This window comes from Schistocerca americana, chromosome 9 (assembly GCF_021461395.2).
Source record: "Schistocerca americana isolate TAMUIC-IGC-003095 chromosome 9, iqSchAmer2.1, whole genome shotgun sequence".
NCBI classification, from domain to species: domain Eukaryota; kingdom Metazoa; phylum Arthropoda; class Insecta; order Orthoptera; family Acrididae; genus Schistocerca; species Schistocerca americana.
Window position 1 is genome coordinate 97,778,017 of NC_060127.1, and position 22,629 is coordinate 97,800,645.

General features: G+C 38.9%; 1 protein-coding gene across 1 annotated transcript; it reads right to left on the reverse strand.

The window, feature by feature from the left end:
• Nucleotides 1-316: 316 nt before the first annotated feature.
• Nucleotides 317-21,532, reverse strand: LOC124550992 (transmembrane protein 50B). The gene is made up of 4 exons (XM_047125824.1): nucleotides 21,328-21,532; nucleotides 18,221-18,333; nucleotides 8,190-8,353; nucleotides 317-907 (listed from the first exon to the last, which is right to left on the reverse strand). Exons 1-4 carry the CDS (start codon nucleotides 21,424-21,426, stop codon nucleotides 801-803), a joined length of 483 nt encoding a protein of 160 aa, XP_046981780.1. The 5' UTR covers nucleotides 21,427-21,532; the 3' UTR covers nucleotides 317-800.
• Between the last annotated feature and the right edge of the window lie 1,097 nt (nucleotides 21,533-22,629).

Genomic DNA, 22,629 nt, shown 5'->3' on the forward strand with positions numbered 1-22,629 from the left:
TTCATCATACTAAACTTGTGAGAATCTGCGGCTGAAATTATCAGAAAGATAGAAGCACGTTTCCTGCATCAACTGATTCTATTAAAATCTATACAACACACACACACACACACACACACACACACACACACACAAAACAAAGATAAACACAGTATACTTTAGCCAGCATACCTTATGTACAGAAAAAAGCTTTAGCTAATGGCAAGAGTCTATGTTACTTGCTCTTTACTTTCTTGTGGTACTCTAGAAGCAGAGGCACATATTTCATGGGTGTTTACAGAAGAAGTGATACAGTATATCAATATTTAAAACTGAATTATACAAAGCAGACAAAGCAATTTATTTCATCATAAAAAACTTCATTATCAGGGTTACAGCTTCTATGTATGAAATGTTTACAAACACTTTAGTTCAATTATTGTGAAAATTTTTAACACTGACATGATTGCCTAGACATCAAGAGCAGCAACTCATAAGTTTTCATAATTGAAAAAAAAAAAAAAAAAATCATTTCATTCTAACAGATGAAAAATTACACAAACAGGTGCTTGGTTTTAGACACACACTTCCATGTTCAGACAACAGGTTACTGCTTCCACGCTGCTTCTGCAATCTGCCACTGACAATACTCAGAGCCGAATGATGTGATGATGATACAATTTTCCAGTGCTGTACATCAAGGAGATAAATCCTCCAGTCTCTGTGAAAATTTCTTTAAACCACATACCTAACAGCATATAAAAGCGGCAACTTGAAAAATGTCTAGTAAACCTCTAGTTTCATATATCACAGTACGCAGTTCAGTTCCAGTGGTCTTCGACTCTACCAAACTTAAATACAAGGGAGCCGATGAAAATAAATGCATTCTGTAGAAAAAGACCAACACCTGGATATGACCTTTCTTGGCCTGAAAATCAAGAAAAAAAAAACATTGTTACAACAAAATAAAAAATTATACAATTGCTTTATCAGTCTTCACGAAAACACTGTCACAAAATATGATCACGAGTCAAAATAAAATTAATATGTATTTCTATAGGCATAAGTGTGGTTTGAAATTGAATTATAAAAATATATACATATACACTACTGTTGACAAGTTACACTTTCAAGTCACATTAATGAACCACCGACAGACAGCAGGTGACAACACCAGCTGTGGGTTGTCTATAAAGGGGTACACAGAAGACAGTGCAGTTGGAAATAGAGTGATTTATCTGACATCCAAAAGGGCACGATCATTGGCATTTGGGCCAAAGGTGGAAGCACTTCTGATATGGCTATGTTTATTCTACATCTAATCTACACTCCGCAAGCCACCTGACGGTGTGTGGCGGAGGGTACCTTGAGTACCTCTACCGGTTCTCCCTTATATTCCAGTCTCGTATTGTTCGTGGAAGGAAGGATTGTCGGTATGCTTCTGTGTGGGCTCTAATCTCTCTGATTTATCCCCATGGTCTCTTTGCGAGATATATGTAGGAGGGAGCAATATACTGTTTGACTCCTCGGTGAAGGTATGTTCTCGAAACTTCAACAAAAGCCCGTATCGAGCTACTGAGCGTCTCTCCTGCAGTGTCTTCCACTGGAGTTTATCTATCATCTCCGTAACGATTTTGCGATTACTAAATGATCCTGTAACGAAGTGCGCTGCTCTCCATTGGTTCTTCTCTATCTCTTCTATCAACCCTATCTGGTACGGGTCCCACACTGGTGAGCTGCATTCAAGCACTGGGTGAACAAGCGTACTGTAACCTACTACCTTTGTTTTCGGATTTCATTTCCTTAGGATTCTTCCAATGAATCTCAGTCTGGCATCTGCTTTACCGACAATCAACTTTATATGATCATTCCAATGTAAATCACTCCTAATGTGTACGCCCAGATAATTTATGGAATTAACTGCTTCCAGTTGCTGACCTGCTATATTGTAGCTAAATGATAAGGGATCTTTCTTTCTATGTATTCGCAGCACATTACGCTTATCTACATTGAGATTCAACTGCCATTCCCTGCACCATGCGTCAATTTGCTGCAGATCCTCCTGCATTTCAGTACAATTTTCCATTGTTACAACCTCTCGATATACCACAGCATCATCCACAAAAAGCCTCAGTGAACTTCCGATGTTATCCACAAGGTCATTTATGTATATTGTGAATAGCAACGGTCCTATGACACTCCCCTGTGGCACACCTGAAATCTCACTTACTTCGGAAGACTTCTCTCCATTGAGAATGACATGCTGTGTTCTATTATCTAGGAACTCTTCAATCCAATCACACAATTGGTCTGATAGTCCATATGCTCTTACTTTGTTCATTAAACAACTGTGGAGAACTGTATCGAACAACTGGCGGAAGTCAAGAAACGGCATCTACCTGGGAACCTGTGTCCATGGCACTCTGAGTCTCGTGGATGAATAGCGTGAGCTGGGTTTCACACGATCGTCTCTTTAGAAACCCATGCTGATTCCTCCAGAGTAGATTTCTGGTCTCCAGAAAAGTAATTATACTCAAACATAATATGTGTTCCAAAATTCTACAACTGATCGACGTTACAGATATAGGTCTATAGTTCTGCACATCTGTTCAATGTCCCTTCTTGAAAACGGGGATGACCTGTGCCCTTTTCCAATCTTTTGGAACGCTACGCTCTTCTAGAGACCTACGGTACACCGCTGCAAGAAGGGGGGCACATTCCTTCGCGTATTCTGTGTAAAATCGAACTGGTGTCCTATCAGGTCCAGCGGCCTTTTCTCTTTTGAGTGATTTTAATTGTTTGTCTATCCCTCTGTCGTCTATTTCAATATCTACCATTTTGTCATCTGTGCGACAATCTACAGAAGGAACTACAGTGCGGTCTTCCTCTGTGAAACAGCTTTGGAAAAAGACATTTAGTATTTCGGCCTTTAGTCTGTCATCCTCTGTTTCAGTACCATTTTGGTCACAGAGTGTCTGGACATTTTGTTTTGATCCACCTACCGCTTTGACATAAGACCAAAATTTCTTAGGATTTAACTGTTCTCGTGTCGCTGTAGCTAAATAGCACTGTGGATGGCAAAATGACACTATCCAAAAGTGGCACTGAGGCAGATACGGTACACCACGGGCCATAGACAGAGGTGACTACGGCTGCAAAAATGTGTACGAGTGAATAGCATGCAACTGTTGAGCAACTGACCACCCAGATGAACCGAGGGGCTACCAACTGTCTCTCTGCACTGACCATTCTGCAAATGTTGATGCGTATGAGCATCCGCAGCAAGTGCCTGGTTCTTGCACCCATGCTGACTGCTGTTCATTGACAATGAAGGCTGGATTTTGCATGCCAGTACTGTAACTTAAGTCCACTGAGTGGTAACAGGTGGCCTCGTCAGATGAATCACGTTTTATGCTCCATTGGATAGAAAGCAAATACTCTGCAATGATCATTAGAGCATGGAGCATTATGGTCTGGGAAACATTTTCATGTCATTCCTTGGGTGATATCATCATTCTGAATGGCACACTGGAGCAACACAAGTATGAAATTGTCCACCCATGAAAGCAATTTGTTTTTCCTCGGCACAAGTGCACCTACCAGCAGGACAATTCACGTGTACGTGTGCTGTTTGAAGAGCTCCAGGATGAGTTTACTGTATTCCCCTGGCCACCAAACTTTCCAGATGTAAACCCAACTGAGAATCCATGGGACCACCTTGACGGCTCCACATCCCTGTTAGTACCTTCCAGAACCTCAGACCCCGTTTGCATATCTGGCAGCTGTCTGCACTGCAAAATATGATTATTCAACCTATTGACAGGTAGTCATATTAACGTGCATGGACACATTTGTTCAAGATGGACTAGTTTCACTTGCTTGACATCACTCCTAATGCAAATGATATTCCTTTCACTTTCTTTTCCTCAACCAATTCATATACCACAAGTACACAAAGTACAAAAATCCTTTTACATTCTGTGCTTTCACAATCCTTATTGATCAGTATGACAGACTTGGCTGACAACAGAAAACTTAATATTTTACACAAAAAATTTTTATTTAACGAAATTTTCAAAATGTAAAATTCTTTGAAACTACTTGGTCTTAAAAATACAGCTACAGAAGTAATTGTTTTATGGCTGACACACCTATACCTCATTTGAAAACTATATTTCTCTAATATGCCCTCTTCCAGAATTTCTTAATTCAATAAATTAGTGAAAGAAGTTGTTGCAGTTATTCAAATTCTAGAATGTAAATCTTTCAAAAATCAAATTTTACTGTCTTGTAGCCCTAATTTTGTCTATATTCAAATCTATACATTCTTATCAGCAAAAAACATTTTAGTTAAATCTCAAATATAAAATTTTTGTTTCTAGAATGTTCTTGACGAGGTTATCACAAAATGCAGGAAAAGCTGCACACCTCCAAAGACTCCTCACTCCTGAAAACATAACCTAACATCAATACCATTTGATTTGAAGAATACACAGCTGATCACAATAACTTCATTACCGATTGTGAATAACTACCTATCATTCATATCTTTTGTATTGTCACTGAATATGTAATTGGTTTTTATTTCAATATTTCATACACATCATCTTACAAGATTCTTTCAGTAGGCGCAGTGGGTCATGCCACAGTAAGTCCTTGCTGATCATTCTTTCACAAATTTTGCTAGAGTCACTGTTCTGTCTGATATCTTCAAAAACAGTACTGTCATACTAGAAACAGGCTGCATTTTGTGAAGTCTTTAAAAAATGCTGCATTATTTTGTAAAATTGAAAGATTCTGCTAAAAGAACACTGATCATCAATAGTGCATTTTACAAAAATAAATGTGCATTGACAGTGAAGTTATGTTGTCTTGGTTCTTTATAACTGTTTCAAGTACTTATTTGTTCATAGCCCTCGTAAATGCACCTTTAAGGATGCTTCTATCTCCTTGTAAGTCACAAGTCAGTCATGCTCGACACAGCATAAATGCTTTCTTTTTTTCTTTTAAACAACAATTTTGACTGACCTTCATGAAATTGATCTCCGACTTTCTAACTAAATTCTACAAATGAACTGTAACCACATGACTGACAGCCAAGAGTTGAATGAAATGGTCAGTGGCGTTGTTGTCAAGTTAGCCCTTTTCAAAAATTGTAAGAAATCGTCTAATGAAAGAAAATTTCCACGACATTACCAGTTTATCACAACACTGCTACTTTAAACAATCCCAGTGAACAAACTAATCGGTCAATTACTGAGTTGCCATTTTTGAAAGTAAGAAAGCATTTTAAAATCTTATCAAGATCTGATGGACATTGGTGAACCTCTGACAGTACTTCAGCTTTCAGCCAAAGCCTTCTTCAGAAAAAGGTGGGCGCCCCCCCCCCCCCCCCCCACAAAAAAAGCACACTCACCTCAAGCACATACGACCACCATCTCTAGCAGTCCCGACTGGAACGTGTTCTGGTTGGAGAAGCCAGAGATAGTGACCACATTTGCGTGACGTGTGCCTGCTTAAATGAATGTGTGTGTAATGTCTTTCCTGAAGAAGGCTCTGACCGCAAGCTGAGTGTGTCGTCCTGCAGCTCAACATGTCACCTTTATCGTGAGTTGCAATCTATCTTTTACTTAATATTTTTTATATTCCAACCTTGACTTTCCATTATTTGACAGTACTTCATTATAGGTAACTGCACCATCTACGAAAATTCTAAGATTGCTATTAATGATGTGTGGCACATCATTATCATACAATATGAACACAGCAATGGATCCAGCATACCTGCCTGTGGCAGAAGGCAAGGAAAGCTGTACTTCAACGACTTAACAGACAGGCTCAGCCATATAAGCAGTTATCCTGTACTGTCACCACTGAATGTACAGTGGGCTGTGCTGGTTGGAGTACATTATCAGGACGTCGAAGAGGATGAAATTAAAACACATTTTGTTTCCGTTCAGAAGCATGTGCTGCTTCCAGACACATGGAATAGTTTTGCTTTGAATCAGGGCTTTCAGGACATTATGAGTAAACCACAAGGTGGGTTTCACATGACAAATGTTTTCAGAAACCGTACTGGCTGTCAGCCATTTTACTCGAGGTACAACTACTGGGTACAGATTTTTGCTTGAGGGATCTTCACTATGGTATGGTTACAGGATGGGTTAACTTAGCTGCAAATTGAGTATACAATCTGACAGGGATTCCCATGGGCCCTGTTCAGTTTTATATACTTTAGCTGTTTCTCAATGCCATTGACATTAATACCTATTTCACTTATCTTTGCAGTGGAGTGAATATTAAACTGGGCTATTACTCCTGGGTTTTGCTTTGTAAAGGAACATTTTAAAACAGATTTCAGCATTCTGCTTTTGCTTTGTTGCCTTCAATTTCTATTTCTGTGTCATCTATGAGTCCTGCGCACTAAAATTGGTGCCCCTAACAGCCTTTACATATGTTGTCTCAGTAACCTCCATGTTCCTCTACTCTATTGTGCTTCACTAACTCCTGCCTGTATATCAACATGTGAAAAACCTACTGCCTTGGCTGCACTTGAGAGATATCCCTGACACAATACAGCGTGTATCAAAAAGAATCATCCGAATTAAAAAAAAATATTATGTTATTTGTGATATATGCATGAGAAATGTACTGTTGGAAAGAGCAAACACTCTAGTTTTACGTGGTTCCCGCTAGGTAGCAACAGTGTGCACCCATTTCAGTTCTGGTAAAAATGGTGTTGGGACAACAGAAAACTTTTTGTTTTCTACACTTTGCGCATGTGGGTCAGTAATAACTGTTCAGCATAACTTGACCTTCCTACAGCACAGAGCATTAGACGATGGCATTAACAATTCCGAGAAACAGGTTGTTTGTGTAAAGGCAAATCACCGGGCCATTCCTGAGTGACTGAAACAGACGTCGAATGCATCCGCCATAGTTTCACAAGGAATCTGTAGATATCCATTCGCCATACAGCTCGACAGCTCAATATGCCCCTGATGTCCATCTGGCATGTGTTGTGTTGACGTTAACTCAAGAAACCATACAAAATTTGGCTGTTACAAGCTCTTTCTGAAGGAGACAAACAATGAAGTGTGGAGTTCTGTAATTTTGTTCTTGGCAAGATGGAGGAAGACAGTTTTCTTCCACACTTAAGAGTTTAGTGACGAGGCAACACTCCATTTAAATGGAACAGTGAACCATCAATGTGGGGATATGGGGTACGGAACAACCACATGAAGTTGTACGACATGAGAGGGACTCTCCAAAATTTAATGTGTTTTGTGCAGTTCCACAGGAATGTGTGTATGGTCCATTTTTCTTTCCCAAGAACACTTTACAGGAAGCACATATCTCGATATGCTTGAGAACTTTCTTTTCCCACAGCTGGAGACTGATTCAAACGACTTCATTTATGACATGGTGGGGCACCACCACACTGGTATCTGAAAGTGCAGGAATTTTTAAATCAAAGAATTACTGAACATTGGATTGGTCGCATTTGACTAAATGATTCAGCCTTACATTACTGGCCTCCAAGGTCACCTGACCTGACTGTATGCGATTATTTCTCTTGAGATTTATAAAAGATTCTGTTTATGAACTTCCATTACCAACGACAATGAATAAACTGAGACATCATATAACAGCACGTGTGGAAGCGGTAACTCAAGACATGCTCAACCCAGTGTGCGAACAACTTTAATACCGCATTGACATATGCCGTGTATTTCAAGGGGGCATATTGAACATCTATTGGGGGAGGAGGGGGGGGGGGGGGAGGGGGGGGAGTTTTATGTTTCCTGTTCATAAAAAAGCAAAATTCGTTGTATATGTTTATTAGTTCCAGAAATATAGATGTCCCAAATCAGATGATTTTTTTTACACAACCTGTATTTCCTTCCTACACACTTTAAGACAAACCACTGTTCATCTCATCTCATTTGCTCCACCCAACTCAACCTCTATCCCAACCAAGAAGAAATGCCAGGACACTACATCCTCTGAAGCAGAATACAAATCTGTAAGCTAAACTATTACTTTCCAGTTCTTAACTACACACCTGTCCATAACAACACATAATTATACTACATTATATTTCATATCAATGAGCAGTCAAGTTCTTGGCCAGATCACGAACCCTGTGTTAAATATATTGATTAACGCTTATAATATCACTTTGTTTTATAGACATTCTGTCAACTTACTTTTATTGGTGACGTATTCTGCAAACAGGATCCAGCAAGAGGCAATGACAGCACCGAATCCCATAACAAAGCCAAGGAAGAGCCAGGCGCGTGCTCCTCTTGGACCAAAGCAACCTCCTGAGTAGCCATCTCCACGTACGAGAGCATTTGATACAGAGTTTATCCTGGAATACAAATTGTACACCTCAGTCCTCCTTCACAAGCAATAGAATCTTTAATAGAATTATTATTTTCTTAACGTAATATTCAATAACATCCAACACATCATACAAGGGTTGAATGAAAAGTAATGCCTCCACCTTCATTAATTGTGTTTGGATGGGAATATTTTAATAAATATAATGCAGAAATAATCCTTAGAATGTGGTCTTTAATTACCAATATTCACTTTTCCACATAATCACTAGCTCATTGGATACATTTCTGCCAATGATGAACAAGTTTTCTGAAGCCGTCATGGAAGAAGTCTACACACTGTTTCCACAACCACGGTCTCCACAGTTCTTTCTCTCAACGTCTTCATCAGAAGCATAATGATGTCACTGCAGATCGTCTTTCATTATCGGAAATAGATGGATGTCAGACAGTGCTAAATCTGGACTGTATGGAGGATGCTGTACGGTGGTGAGATTCAGTCTCTGAAGTTCTGCTGTGGTGGCACGTGAAGTGTGTGGTCTGGCATTGTCATGCTGCAGGAAAACATTTCCCTTTTCCTTTCGGACCCGCGTTAGCCGTCATTTCCGAGTTCGCAGTGTTGTGTTCTAACGCTCTGAATTTATTGTTGTTCGACGATCACAGAAATCAACGTGGGTAACACCATCTGCATCTCAGAACACCGTGGCCATGATTTTTTCAGCTGAGGGCAGTGTCTTGAATTGCTTTTTCTGGGGGAGTCTGTGTTGATAATCCATAGACTGACGTTTCGTCTCAAGATCGTAATGGTGTACCCACGTTTCTTCTCCTGTCGCAACTGAATGGAGAAAGTCGTCACTTAATTCTCGTAACGCAAGAGGAGTTCCTTGCAAATTTAAAGTCTGTGCACTTTCATTTCAGGAGTCAGCATCCGGGGTACCCGTCGTGCACAGATCTTCCGATAGCCAAGAAAAGCAATTATGTGACCCACACATTCCTGTGAAATGCTGATGCACTTGCAATTTCTCGTTGATTGATACAACGATCGTCCTGAATAAATATGTCAACGTTTTGCTTGATAAACTCTGTGGTTGCTGTCACAGGACGTCAAACTCTGTCACGCAGGTTTCCCGCCTCAACATCTTTAAACGTACTCACCCAACGACGCACAGTACTCACATCAACACAATCACCATAAACTGCTTTCATTCTCTGATGAATCTCCTTTGGGATGACGCCTTCTGCTATCAAGCATTCAATGACTGCACAATGCTTAAATCGCATTGACCAACTGTCTGTGCAGGATTCCATACTTTACACTGTAACAACACAACCGTTTGACGCTAAGGCTTCCCGCCAACTGGAGCTGTAGAGAAGAGGCTATGGAACAAGACAGTACCTGTCGCATACCAACGCTGCCAACTGTTGAAGAGTTACGAAGGTGGAGGCATTTTTTCAGTCAACCCTCGTAAATTAAAACAGAAAAGTGTTTTATCATATTTCTGTTATATCTGATTTCACAGTAAAACCACTGATAGCTAGTGATTGTTCACTTTTTGTGGTACTCTTCAAAATGGTTATTACTCACGCAGAGTGAAACAGACCATGTCAGACAGCCTTCTTGTACAATGGGTAGCTACACTGTGCTATTCAGGCACACATGCTGTTTTATCTACCCATTACACTTGTGGAACATTTGGTTTGTTAATAGCTGATGTTTAGTGCTTTATTTTCTGTTTTTGGTGAACAGAATGACACCCCGCAAACTCTGAAATGGCAGCAACCCCGAACTACTATCTTCTGAATTAATTTCACTGAAGATTATACTGGCATTGACAACAGTCCCATCAATAAACTTGCACACAATGCAGTGCCATCATTTAATCATCAGAGTTACTATCAAAGCTTACTGAATTCTGATCTCTTGACAATTCAGCCAATAGCTGATACAGCACATCAGCTGTCAGGACAGCAGCACACACACATTCCTGTCGAATACGAGGTCGCAAAAGGCCAATGATGTTCACGGCATTCAATGCTCCATATATCGTCTAACATGCAAGCGTAATATTGGCTGCTAATGTCAACAAAGAGCAGGACTGGAGGTAGCCAATGATGAGCACAGCATGAGGCTACAGAGCATAGTTGAACTGCTTAGTCGATGAGTAACTCGACACAGCTACAGTGATAGTGACTGATTATGATACAAAGCACAGAAATGGCAATGATACAAAGAGCAAACATTGCATTACATCTACAACAGTAGCAGAAGTTGACATTTCACCAGAAAGGAACACAAGGATTTTCACAGAGTGAGAATGAAGTGGCAGATCATTTCTGCAAGATGAGTCAGCAGAATGCGTTATGTTGTGTATGCTTGACTATGTGGAAAATGTAGATGAGGAGTACAGCGACGACGATACGTGCTTAACAAGTGAAAGTGATACTGAAGCAGGTGTTGAGCCATGTAGGTCACCATACTTGTCTGACAGGGAGCCACAAATCCCACGTCCAGTGAAACGTAGTAAAGGGCAATCATTGTCCAAGGAGTGGGTACTAAACACAATTACATACGTTGAAGATCATCCGCAGCATAGTAAAAAAACAATTCTAAACAGATTTCAAACAAGTCCGCAGTAATATGACCATGTAGTGCATAACAATAACCACGGATATTCGAGGGAGGAAAAGGCGCACTTGTTACAAAAACTGGTGTTTGCACATTTCACTGATGCTTGATACAATTTACAGGATGTGCACGATAGTGACCTACTACATTATGCACATCAATTGTGTGTGACAGATTGCAGCGATTTCAAGGGAAGCAGTGATGGTTGCGTAACTTAAAACAGTGCTACATAGTTTAATGACGTAAGATAACGAAACTTCAAAAAACCATCAACTTGAGAATGCACAGCAAAATGCGGAATCGGCCCAAATATTTGTAAATGGGACAAGTGAACTTATCCCACTGTTCAGTGAGGAATTTGTTTTCAACTCCAACCAATCGGAATTACAAGATGAAATCCATATAAAATGAAGCTCGAAATCAGAGATACCAAGAGATCTGTATCCAGATCGACTAACATCAGTGCCTTAATGCGTTCATATACAATTATGCCAATTGTTAATCTGGATGGTAAGTAGACTGGAAGCTTATTTATTGTGGAGTGAAAAGTTGGAGGTGCTTTGCCTCTAACGATTCTTCCTCGTGTGCATGATCTTACAAGGGCAGTAGGGAATATTTACGTCATAGTATGGAAGATTGGGAAAATGGGTGTAAGAACTACAATTACAGTATGAGTACTACTTTTGGACAATAGCTGGACAATATAAGATGCTTTTGCTTGATTCCTGGTCTGTGTATAAAAATCATAAAGTTGTAGAGCATACTCTCCCTCCTGAAGAGGGTGTGACATTGCATTTCCTACAACATGGAACCACAGGACAAATTCAGCCTCTGGATGTTCATTTTTCTCATTCCTATAAAACATTATTGCACTATATGGAGCTATGCCTTACAGGATAGCCAGTTTCACAATAAGCTCTATGACAGACTGTTTCACATTCCATCAGTTCTCATCACTTTGTTACACTAATATGATTCTATATGCATTCAGAGTAGATGCCTAGCTGAATGTCCTGCACGATTTGTAACTGCCAGAGTTCGTCTTCAATCTTGATGGCATGAACCTTGGAGATCACTGTGGCATGCAATTTTTCATCCAGTGTTCATGGTGCAAGTCAACACTTTGTTTTGAACATTTCTTGAACGTCGATGACATCCATTTTGTGAAGTGCAATACATACATCTCAAAGAAGGCTGATCTCTGCATCTCCCGGACACACGTTTTCTGTCACTCTTCTGGTGCACTGATGAGTCATTAGCAGCTAATATGTTTCCTGTAATAATTGTTGACACAGACTTTCAAATAAGCCTTAATAAAGACTGAATTTGTGTTTTTGCACTTCAGGGGTTCCATATGAGAAAATGGCATGACTTGACACTTACTTGCTAGTGGTTACATGCTGAAACCACACATTTACCCTGATTGGTAGTAATGATTTGTGGCACAAAAAATGTAAATTTAAAAACCTATCAAAACTGTCAACAGAAACTGATGCTCTCTGAAATGTATAATCATGAACAAATAACTTGCAAGAAAACCACAAGTCACAGCAGTCAAACAATGGAAGGCAGGAAATGTGTGCTATTCCAGAAAAGAGTACTGGAGGCAGCCATTAGAGATCAGCAGCTACCACTAAACAATATAGTTCCAATATCACACTTTCTGATAAGCTAGGAAGTATACTTAGATGAGGTGGTTTCACATAATAACTTCTGGCAAATTAAGGGTTAATTTGCTGAGTTCCAAAACCTTGTGGATGAACGTAACAGATGAGATAGACAAACCGAAGAACACCTTTAGGGACAAACAGTTGCAGATATGAAAATTTTCTTAGAGGAGGAGACAACTCAGCTAGAACATACAGTATTCAAGGCAACATAAATTCTCCTTCTGTACTGGATTATTCAATAGTACAGATAACACTGTATATTACTGGCAAGAGCTGTGCCGCACTGTCTTCACTTTTTATTGTTGTCATTGCTGAATAAACACAAAATTACACTTAGAAAATAATCTTGTTCATAAAGCAAAGAAAATGTTTTCTACTTGCATTGGGTGCAGTATGAAACACCTAACGAGCTGTCTGAGTCAACGTATGAAAAAAAATTTGTAATATCTTTCAAAACAGTGGAGAACAGCTATCTGGCATAAGTAACTCTAGCAGGACACCACTCCTCCCCCCCCCCCCCCCCCAATACGTTGTACATTATATAGAATACTTCTCATTGTAGCTAAGGTTGCTAGAAAAGTAAAACAGCAGACAATAAACTCCCACACACATCAGAAATTTTCCTGTATTTTTAGTCTGGCACAGTTGGCAGTACAGTTGACACCTTTGAGAAACATTGGTACCGTTTGACATGGCACCTCATCGGTAACACCTGTCTGCCTCACTGAGCGATTATATTCCCTGCAAGATAAGCCAGTTGCAAAGTTAGCTTTGTGCTAGGATCAATGATTCTTCATCCACTAGAGCTAAATATATAGTACTTAGTGCTGTGCAGTTTTATTTAATATATGAGGCTATCAAAAAAGTTTCTGTTTGAGAGCATTGCTGCTGTGTACACACACAATGCCGTGTGACGTCAATGTGGGTATGTAAGCCCTGACGTGTAGGCACGGGATTAGTGTGGTATTTGTATCTTCCTCACTTGGTGCGGTGAATGTGGGAATGTGAACTATGGTGATGTTATTACCAAATGCATTCAAAAAGGACCAATGTGCTGTTATTCTTTTCTTTGCTCTGAAAGACAAACGCCAGTTGACATCCACCGGAGAATGAAGAATGTGTATGGGGAAGTAAGTCTGTCAAAAATCACCACTGCAGAATGGAGCATCAAGGTGTGCAGCTACTTCATGATAATGCATGCCCATATTGCATATCTCGTAATGCAGACATTATGTCAGTTCAAGTGAGAAATGCTCAAGCACTTACCCTATAGCCCTGATCACTCCCCATGTGAATACAATGCCTTCGATTGCATAAAATAAGGCCTGAAACAGTTGACAATTTTTGTGAGATGATGATGTGCAGCTGACAGTTGCAGGCTCCTACACACAGCAGGACACAATGTTTTATTTTTTTTAAAAACACTGTGAGCTTATATGTAGAATGGAAATCATTACCAGTGTAAGTGCCAAAACTCTGATTCTGAGTTATTCAGCTTTTTTGTGACAAAAGTGTACTGACAAAACAATACTTTTTATGTAATGCCTACAGGGTGTAAATTTTATGTTGACAAACCAGAATAACTCAAAAAATTAACTTCACACGAAAAAATGTGTAGAATCCAAAGTTGATTATTTTCGAGGAGTGCAGCTGCTGGTGCTAAAATTAGCAGGAGGCAACTTTAAAATTTCAAATGGTAACCTCCATTTTTTTATTGCAGAATCAGATTCTACATAAAAAACCACGTACATTTTGTCTTAAGCATTTATTTTGAATCTTGGTACTTGGCGCTGTAATTCAAGAAAATCAATGTTTTCATTTTTGCATGGAAAATGGTTATGGATAAATACAAAATACTTATTTACTTCGTAAATTTTGATTTGCTAAAACTAAAATTCTCCCTCTCTCTCTCTATATGGTGTGGTTTGAGAGAGAGGAATTACGAGGTGGTTAAACATTTGTAAAAAAATCTCAAATACTGCTTCCTTGCCTATACATGTCAACCAGTGTACACTTTTACTCCTCAAGATGACAGCAATGACAGGTGCCAGAGGTCTAGATTTTATTCAGGCATTTGTTACTGTTGGTGCATGCACTGCTGGCTTGGCAGTTATCTTGTGTGGTGGCACCCAAGCTTGTACTAGTGGCGCACACCATCGAATAAAAGGGGCATGCCATGACAATGGTACTAACGTCACAGAAGACATTCAACGCTTAATTATCTAAATCTACATCCATACTCTGCAAACCAAAGTGAAGTGCATGGCACAGAGTACATCCCATTGCACCAATTATTATGGTTTCTTTCTGTTCTAATCACAAATGGAGTGAGAGAAGAATGAGTGACTGGATGCCTGTGCTTATGTTGTAATTGTTCTAATCCTGTCATGATCCATATGTGAGTGATACACAGGGTGTTGTTATAATTCATAGAATCATCATTTAAAACTTGTTCTTGAAACTTTATTAGCAGACTTCCACGGGATAGTTTACACCTGTCTTTTAGACTCTGACAGCTCAGTTTCTTCAGTACCTCTGACACTTTCCCATGGATAAAACAAACCTGTGGCCATTCATACTGCCCTTCTCTGCACACGTTCAATATCCCCATTACTCTTATTTAATATTGGTTCCACACACTTGAGCAATATTCTAGAATAGGTCGCACAAGTAATTCGTAGGTCATCTCCTTTGTAAATTGACTGCACTTCCCCAGCATTCTACCAATAAACCTAAGTTTAACACCTGCTTTACCAACATCTGAGCCTATGTGATCATTCCATTTCATATCCCTACAAAGTGTTAGACTCTCGTATTTGTATGAGTTCGCCGATTCCAATAGCGACTCACTGACATTATACTGGGTGGTCCACTGATCGTGACTGGGCCAAATATCTCACGAAATAAGTGTCAAACAAAAAACAACAAAGAACGAAACTTGTCTAGCTTGAAGGGGGAAACCAGATGACGCTATGGTTGGCCCGCTAGATGGTGCTGCCATTGGTCAAACGGATATCAACTGTTTTTTTTTAAAAGTAGGAACACCCATTTTTTACTACATATTCGTGTAGTATGTTAAAAAATATGAATGTTTAGTTGGACCACTTTTTTTGCTTTGTGATAGATGGCGCTGTAATAGTCACAAATGTATGGCTAACAATTTTAGACGAACAGTTGGTAACAGGTAGGTTCTTTAAATTAAAATACAGAGTGTAGGTATGTTTGAATATTTTATTTCGGTTGTTCCAATGTGACATGTACCATTGTGAACTTATCATTTCTGAGAACGCTTGCTGTTACAGCGTGATTACCTGTAAATACCACATTAATGCAATAAATGCTCAAAATTATGTCTGTCAACCTCAAAGCATTTGGCAATACGTGTAACGACATTCCTCTCAACAGCGAGTAGTCTGCCTTCCGTAACGTTCGCACATGCATTGACAATGCGCTGACGCATGTTGGCAGGCGTTGTAGGTGGATCACAATAGCAAATATCCTTCAACTTTCCCAACAGAAAGAAATCTGGGGACGTCAGATCCGGTGAACGTGTGGGCCATGGTATGGTGCTTCGACGACCAATCCACCTGTCATTAAATATGCTATTCAATACTGCTTCAACCGCACACGAATTATGTGCCGGACATCCATCATGTTGGAAGTACATTGCCATTCTGTTATGCAGTGAAACATCTTGTAAGTAAGATTGGCAGAACATTACGTAGGAAATCAGCATACACTGCACCATTTAGATTGCCACTGATAAAATGGGGGCCAATTATCCTTCCTCCCATAATGCCGCACTATACATTAACCCGTCAAGGTCGCTGATGTTCCACTTGTCGCACCCATCGTGGATTTTCAGTTGCTCAATAGTGTATATTATGCCGGTTTACGTTACCGCTGTTGGTGAATGACGCTTCGTCGCTAAATAGAATGCGTGAAAAAAATCTGTCATCGTCCTGTAATTTCTCTTGTGCCCAGTGGCAAAACTGTACACAACGTTAAAAGTCGTCGCCATGCAATTCCTGGTGCATAGAAATATGGTACGGGTGCAATCGATGTTGATGAAGCATTCTCAACACCGACATTTTTGAGATTCCCAATTCTTGCGCAATTTGTCTGCTACTGATGTACGGATTAGCTGTGACAGCAGCTAAAACACCTACTTGGACACCATTTGTTGCAGGTCGTGGTTGACATTTTACATGTGGCTGAACACTTCCTGCTTCCTTAAATGACCACTATCCGGGGAACGGTCCGGACACTTGGGACGATGTCATCCAGGATACTGAGCAGCATACATAGCACATGCCCGTTGGGCATTTTGATAACAATAGCCATACATCAACACGATATCGACCTTTTCCGCAAATTGGTAAATGGTCCATTTTAACACGGGTAATGTATCACGAAGCAAATACCGTCCGCATTGGCGGAATGTTACCTGATATCACGTACTTATATGTTTGTAACTATTACAGCACCACCTATCACAAAGCGGAAAAAGTGGTCCAAGTAAAACATTCATATTTCTTTATGTACTATATGAAAATTAGTAAAAAATGGAGGTTCTTATTTAAAAAAGCCCAGTTGATATCCTTTTGACCTATGGCAGTGCCATCTAGCGGCCCAACCATAGTGCCATCTGGTTTCCCCCTTCAAGCTAGATGAGTTTCATTCCTTGTAGTTTTTTCGTCTGATGCTTATTTTGTGAGATATTTGGCCTGGTCACTATCAATGGACCACCCTGTAGTCATAGGATACTAGGCCTATGTTTTTCGTTTTGTGAAGTGTGCAATTTTACATTTCTGAACATTTAAAGCAATCTTTTCACCACTTTGAAATCTTACCAAGATATGACTGAATATTTACGCAACCGATTTCAAACAGTACTTCATTACAGATAACTGCACCAGCTGCAAAACGTCTGAGGTTACTATTAATATTGTCCTCAAGGTCATTAATATGCAACATGAACAGCCAGGGTTCAAACACACTTCCCTTCCATCCAAGATAACATGCTGTGTTGTTCCTACCAAAAACTGCTCAATCTAGTCACAAATTTCACTTGATTTTTTTATATGACTGAACTTTTGGCAATAAGTGTTGATGTGGTAGTGGGTTAAATGCTTTTCCTAAATCAAGAAATTCTGCATCTACCTGACTGCCTTGATCAAAAGCTTTCAGTATGTCATGTGAGGAAAGTAGCTGAGTTCAACATGATCGATGCAATTTGTCAAATTTGTGTAGAACTGTCATTCTTACTGCCAGACATGGTTGATGTAATGTCATGTCAACTGTATGAACAATTGAAGCATTGAGTAATACAGATGAACTGTAACAGAAATATTGTTATAAATGTTCCAAATAAGTGCTTGTTATAACAGTTCAGAATTAGTACTTTCTATTATTTACTGTATAGTCGACAATTAAGCAAAGTTTCCAGAATGCAGCACACAATTGCAACCATGAAGAAGTCAACAGTAATCTGATCTACACTGTTTGACAGTTATTCAAGTTGCAGCAATTCACAAAGTGCTTTTGTAGCACACTATCAACTGTATGTTTATGATCTGGGGATCATACAAATAACTTACATGAATAATGAAATAGTCCCAAAAACACCACAGACATGGTATGCCTTGTTGAACTGAGCGTTGTCAGGATATGCAGCAGCCACATCAATAATGAACCACCAGCCAGCAAAGAACTGGGAACAAAGAAAAATAACTTTCAGTGTGACAATAGCAAATATATACGCTAACGTTATGTCATCCATGTTGGACCATTGTAGGAACAGTGACTGTGTATGACAGTAAAAGTCCGGAAATACGGAAGCGTCCGATCCCACCCGTCTACTTTGACCCATGACGTCACAAATATGGCGGAAACAAAAACAAACACACACACTTTCCACAAGAAACCTAATGGCACTAACGGGACAAGCGCGGGAAATGGGGTGTTTTGGGTGGGGGGCAAACTAAATATAAACAAATTTAGACGCCTTGCGTAGCTAAAAAAAAAAAAAAAAAAAAAAAAAAAAAAAAAAAAAAAAAAAAACCACCCACGAGATAGAACGAACAGATCAGAAAAGTAAATACAATAAGATAAAACAGAACTGGAGACAGCCACACTCAAACCAAACTCCGCGCCGTCATGACGTCACACACGACAACACCCTTACGTCACGGGTCAAAGCCAACACGTGGGATCGGACGCTTCTGTCGACCCAAAAGTCCAAATAAAACATTATCTGTGCCAATCACATTTCTTATTTCATCCCATGAAGCAGCTCAAATTTACACTCCCATCTTCAGGAGGAACAATAATATGTTACATTTTTGACAGCTTCATAATATTTGGTTTGTTTATGTTATTTGTTTGTGTTCTGCAAGACAAACTAAAAATCTATATTTATGACAAACAACAGAGTTCTGAGCACCGGAATGGATTCAAAATGAATACACAACAAACAACTGGCTGCTTCCAGCTAGCAAATATGTTACATAATATCACTGTGCCACTTGAAGATATGAGCATGAAGTCTTGAAACACAACGTGGAGAAGTGACTGATGCAGATAATTTCTTTATTTGAACTTTTATAAATCACAAACTCATTTATAAACTAAAATTTTATGGTAGCTGGATAATAAATTCCCATCAGAGCTTATTACTTCATTATTTATTTTGGAATTGTGTGAACAACATATTTCGTGTGTGACGGCGCAAAGTGCACTGTGTAAAATAGACCTCTTTGACATTGTCTAACACTCTTTGTGTGCGCTAATTATTCTGTTGTGTTCGCTGTAAATTTTTTTTTGTTCTTGAATGTGCAAATATAGTTATTAGTAAAATGTCTTTTTTTCTCCTTAATACTTATTCAGCTGTGCAAATTCCAATAATTTATATGATATTTAAAGAATGATTTGATGCAAAGTGTGCTTAATGCAGCACCACAAACAAGCAATATTAGAGAGTCGAGCAATGTTACATCAACACTCCTTAAAATAAACTTCACAAGCACATAATTGTTTTGTTATATTCCAGCAGTGATTAGTTTAATGAAGCAAATTACAGTTCAGCAAATAACTTATAATGGATAGAAAACAGTCTTGGGTTGGAAAAGAAACGGATAGAGAACAGTATTGGGTTGGAAGAGAATGTAAAACGAAACGGGTCTGCAATGTTTACAAGACTACCCCTTCTCTTGTCTCAATCGCCTTGGGGAAATCATATGACACCTATTTGTCTCATCAGAGACCACTCCACAGTTGCAACTATCATTTCACTATGTGTGAAATGAAGAGACTTGCATGCCAACAAAAATCTGGTCATGTTACCTTGCATTAGTCATATTCCATAGATGTGGAAAGAAGTCAAAGATGCACCTACATTTAATTTTTAAGTACAATACAGTGAAATGACTTTACATTGCTGTATTACACTGCAAACTGTAACTCTATATTAACCTAAAACAAAGTTAGGATTTTCTGTGATGATACTCTTCAATGGAGTAGGAGCAATTACCAAACAAAGTTCTTTAATTCGCTTAAACTTCACTAAATTATCTACTTTGCATTCAGTGTGTTCTGGAAAGTTGTTGAATGCATGTGAACCCAAGTATCTGAACCCTTTCTGTACTATGTTAATCCCTCAACATCGTTGCAGAGGTTGCATTTGGTCTTTGTGATATGTTCATGCTTTTCACTATTTTTAGTAGAAAGATAAATATTTGTAGTAACAAAAGTCTCCAATGAATACATTTACTGTTAAGCAGATGTCAACATAGGATATCTATGCGGGATGTTCCCAAATAATGACACACAATGATGTCTTACAGAATCATTAGAATGGGGGTTAAAGTTGTGACAAAAGTTTTAACTGATATGCCTTTGTGGCTGAGTGAAAACTATGATTTTACTCCCTCTGAGGATGACTGGAAGAAGCCTTTTTCCATGTTTCAAAAATTCACAGTTCGACAACAACAATGAACTTTACTTTCTGTAACAGAGAGGATCATCTAACAGCCGTGACTAGCAGGGATTGCATTAACATCTTATTTGAATTTAACAACTGATATAACTGGTAAACAGATACATGCGGTACAAAATCGAGTTTATACAACTGCAATGCGTGTGTGTGTGTGTGTGTGTGTGTGTGTGTGTGTGTGTGTGTGTGTGTGTGTGTGGGGGGGGGTGATAAAATGACTGAAAATGAATCTGTGGAGCCTATCACATTAGTCCAAAAATCAGTGAAATACAAATATTATAAACATAACACGCAGGAAGCGTAATAATTCTTGTTGATTTACTACGTGTAACGATTTTACCACTCCATATCATACAAATTTCAAAGTGACAGGTGAACTTCTTTCGCTGTTACACCAATTCTCATGTGATCTCATTTCGTGGGTATTATTCAGTAAGTTTCTTCCACTGATGAGTTACATTTCTACGCGAATTCTGATGTGGTATAGCTCTTATCGGAGTACAACTTTTTAAGTATGAAACTTTGACAGCAGCATCTTAACCAGCACTGCAATCGGTTTTGAATCAAATAAATACGATAAACTGTATAATACAACACCTACCTGTAATTTACGTTCTTAATGATATGATGTACACAGGAAATTAAGTCACACTACAGCACACCTGTCAAAAGGTGCATTTTTTTTTCCTTCACTTAACACAAAGTGGTACTCACCAGCAAACCAGCTATTATAGACGCCACGGCATTCCGTTTGTCGTCGCCTTCAAACCACACGCAAGGAGGAAGCTGCACATTTTCAAAGCAACCAGCCATTTTCTGCTATCACTGCCCTAAATTTCGTCTTTGGAACCTCGTTACACAACCATGAACCAACACAATAAAAACACCTTAGCACTTATACTTCGGTGACTTACCTGTCAAAGATATTACTAGCAACCAAAGCACTGATACTGCTGTGCATCTGCTATAATAAACTGTTTTTATAACTAATATCTATATAGCTGGTATTGAATATTATAAAAACTGGGATAAAATATTTAGTGTCATATTAGGTCATTCAGTACAAAACTATCAACTGCTCTTGTGCTCTTTTAATTTATCGCAAATTTCCCGTGTATGTTGCAAGAAGTAGTCTGTGTCGTAGGAAGGAAAATGTTAACTTAACTTTTTTTGGTGTTTTTGATTTCATAAAAGCAACGCAAAATAAAAATATATGTGTACGACGTTTTTAATGGGGAAGTCATAATGTAATTTACCGTCTGAGAACGAATGTAATGAGCGCAACTGTATAGCAAATGATGTTCATTGTTGCATCATTAAATTCGCTGTACGTGATTTTACATATAGTTCGAATTTCTTCCGTTTGATTACAGGCGTATTTTCACGATGCTGCCCATGATTAAATTGGAAGCAGGTGATTTCTAGAAATAATATTTGTTATTCGTTATCTTATTTTGTTGCATTGATTTATATGTTTTGCTGTTAACGGTATCTTACGTAAAATAATACGGACATTAGCTTCTCATCCGCAATTTGCAGTATCTGATATGTTTAATTAGCAGTAGATGTTTAAAACATTGAATAAAAGATAAAACAGTAATGATTTGAAGTGCGTTGGCTAATACCAGCTGCGTCTTCTGGTCCGTTTATTACCTATTGTGAATATGCACAAGCATTCCATCACCATTTCTACCACTAGCAATTTATCTGGTAAATTGTGTTGGTTCTTTTACATTGATTTGCATTAAATTATTATGCGCTTCTGCAATTATAGTTACAGCATTTGAAGGGATCAGCATGACAAATGCTGACCTTCAGTTTATCGAGGATTAATGTGATCAGTTTCGTTTTGGAATGCAGGAAGTGTTGGCAACAGGTAGTTCCTAAATTTTCACTAGAAAGCACTGCGCACTGTTTACATCGTTTTGCGCTATTGTACTTACGTTCTTGTCTATGAATTTAACCAAGCGTATAATATGCAATAACTCAAACTAAAGGTTTTTGGGTTATCAGTTA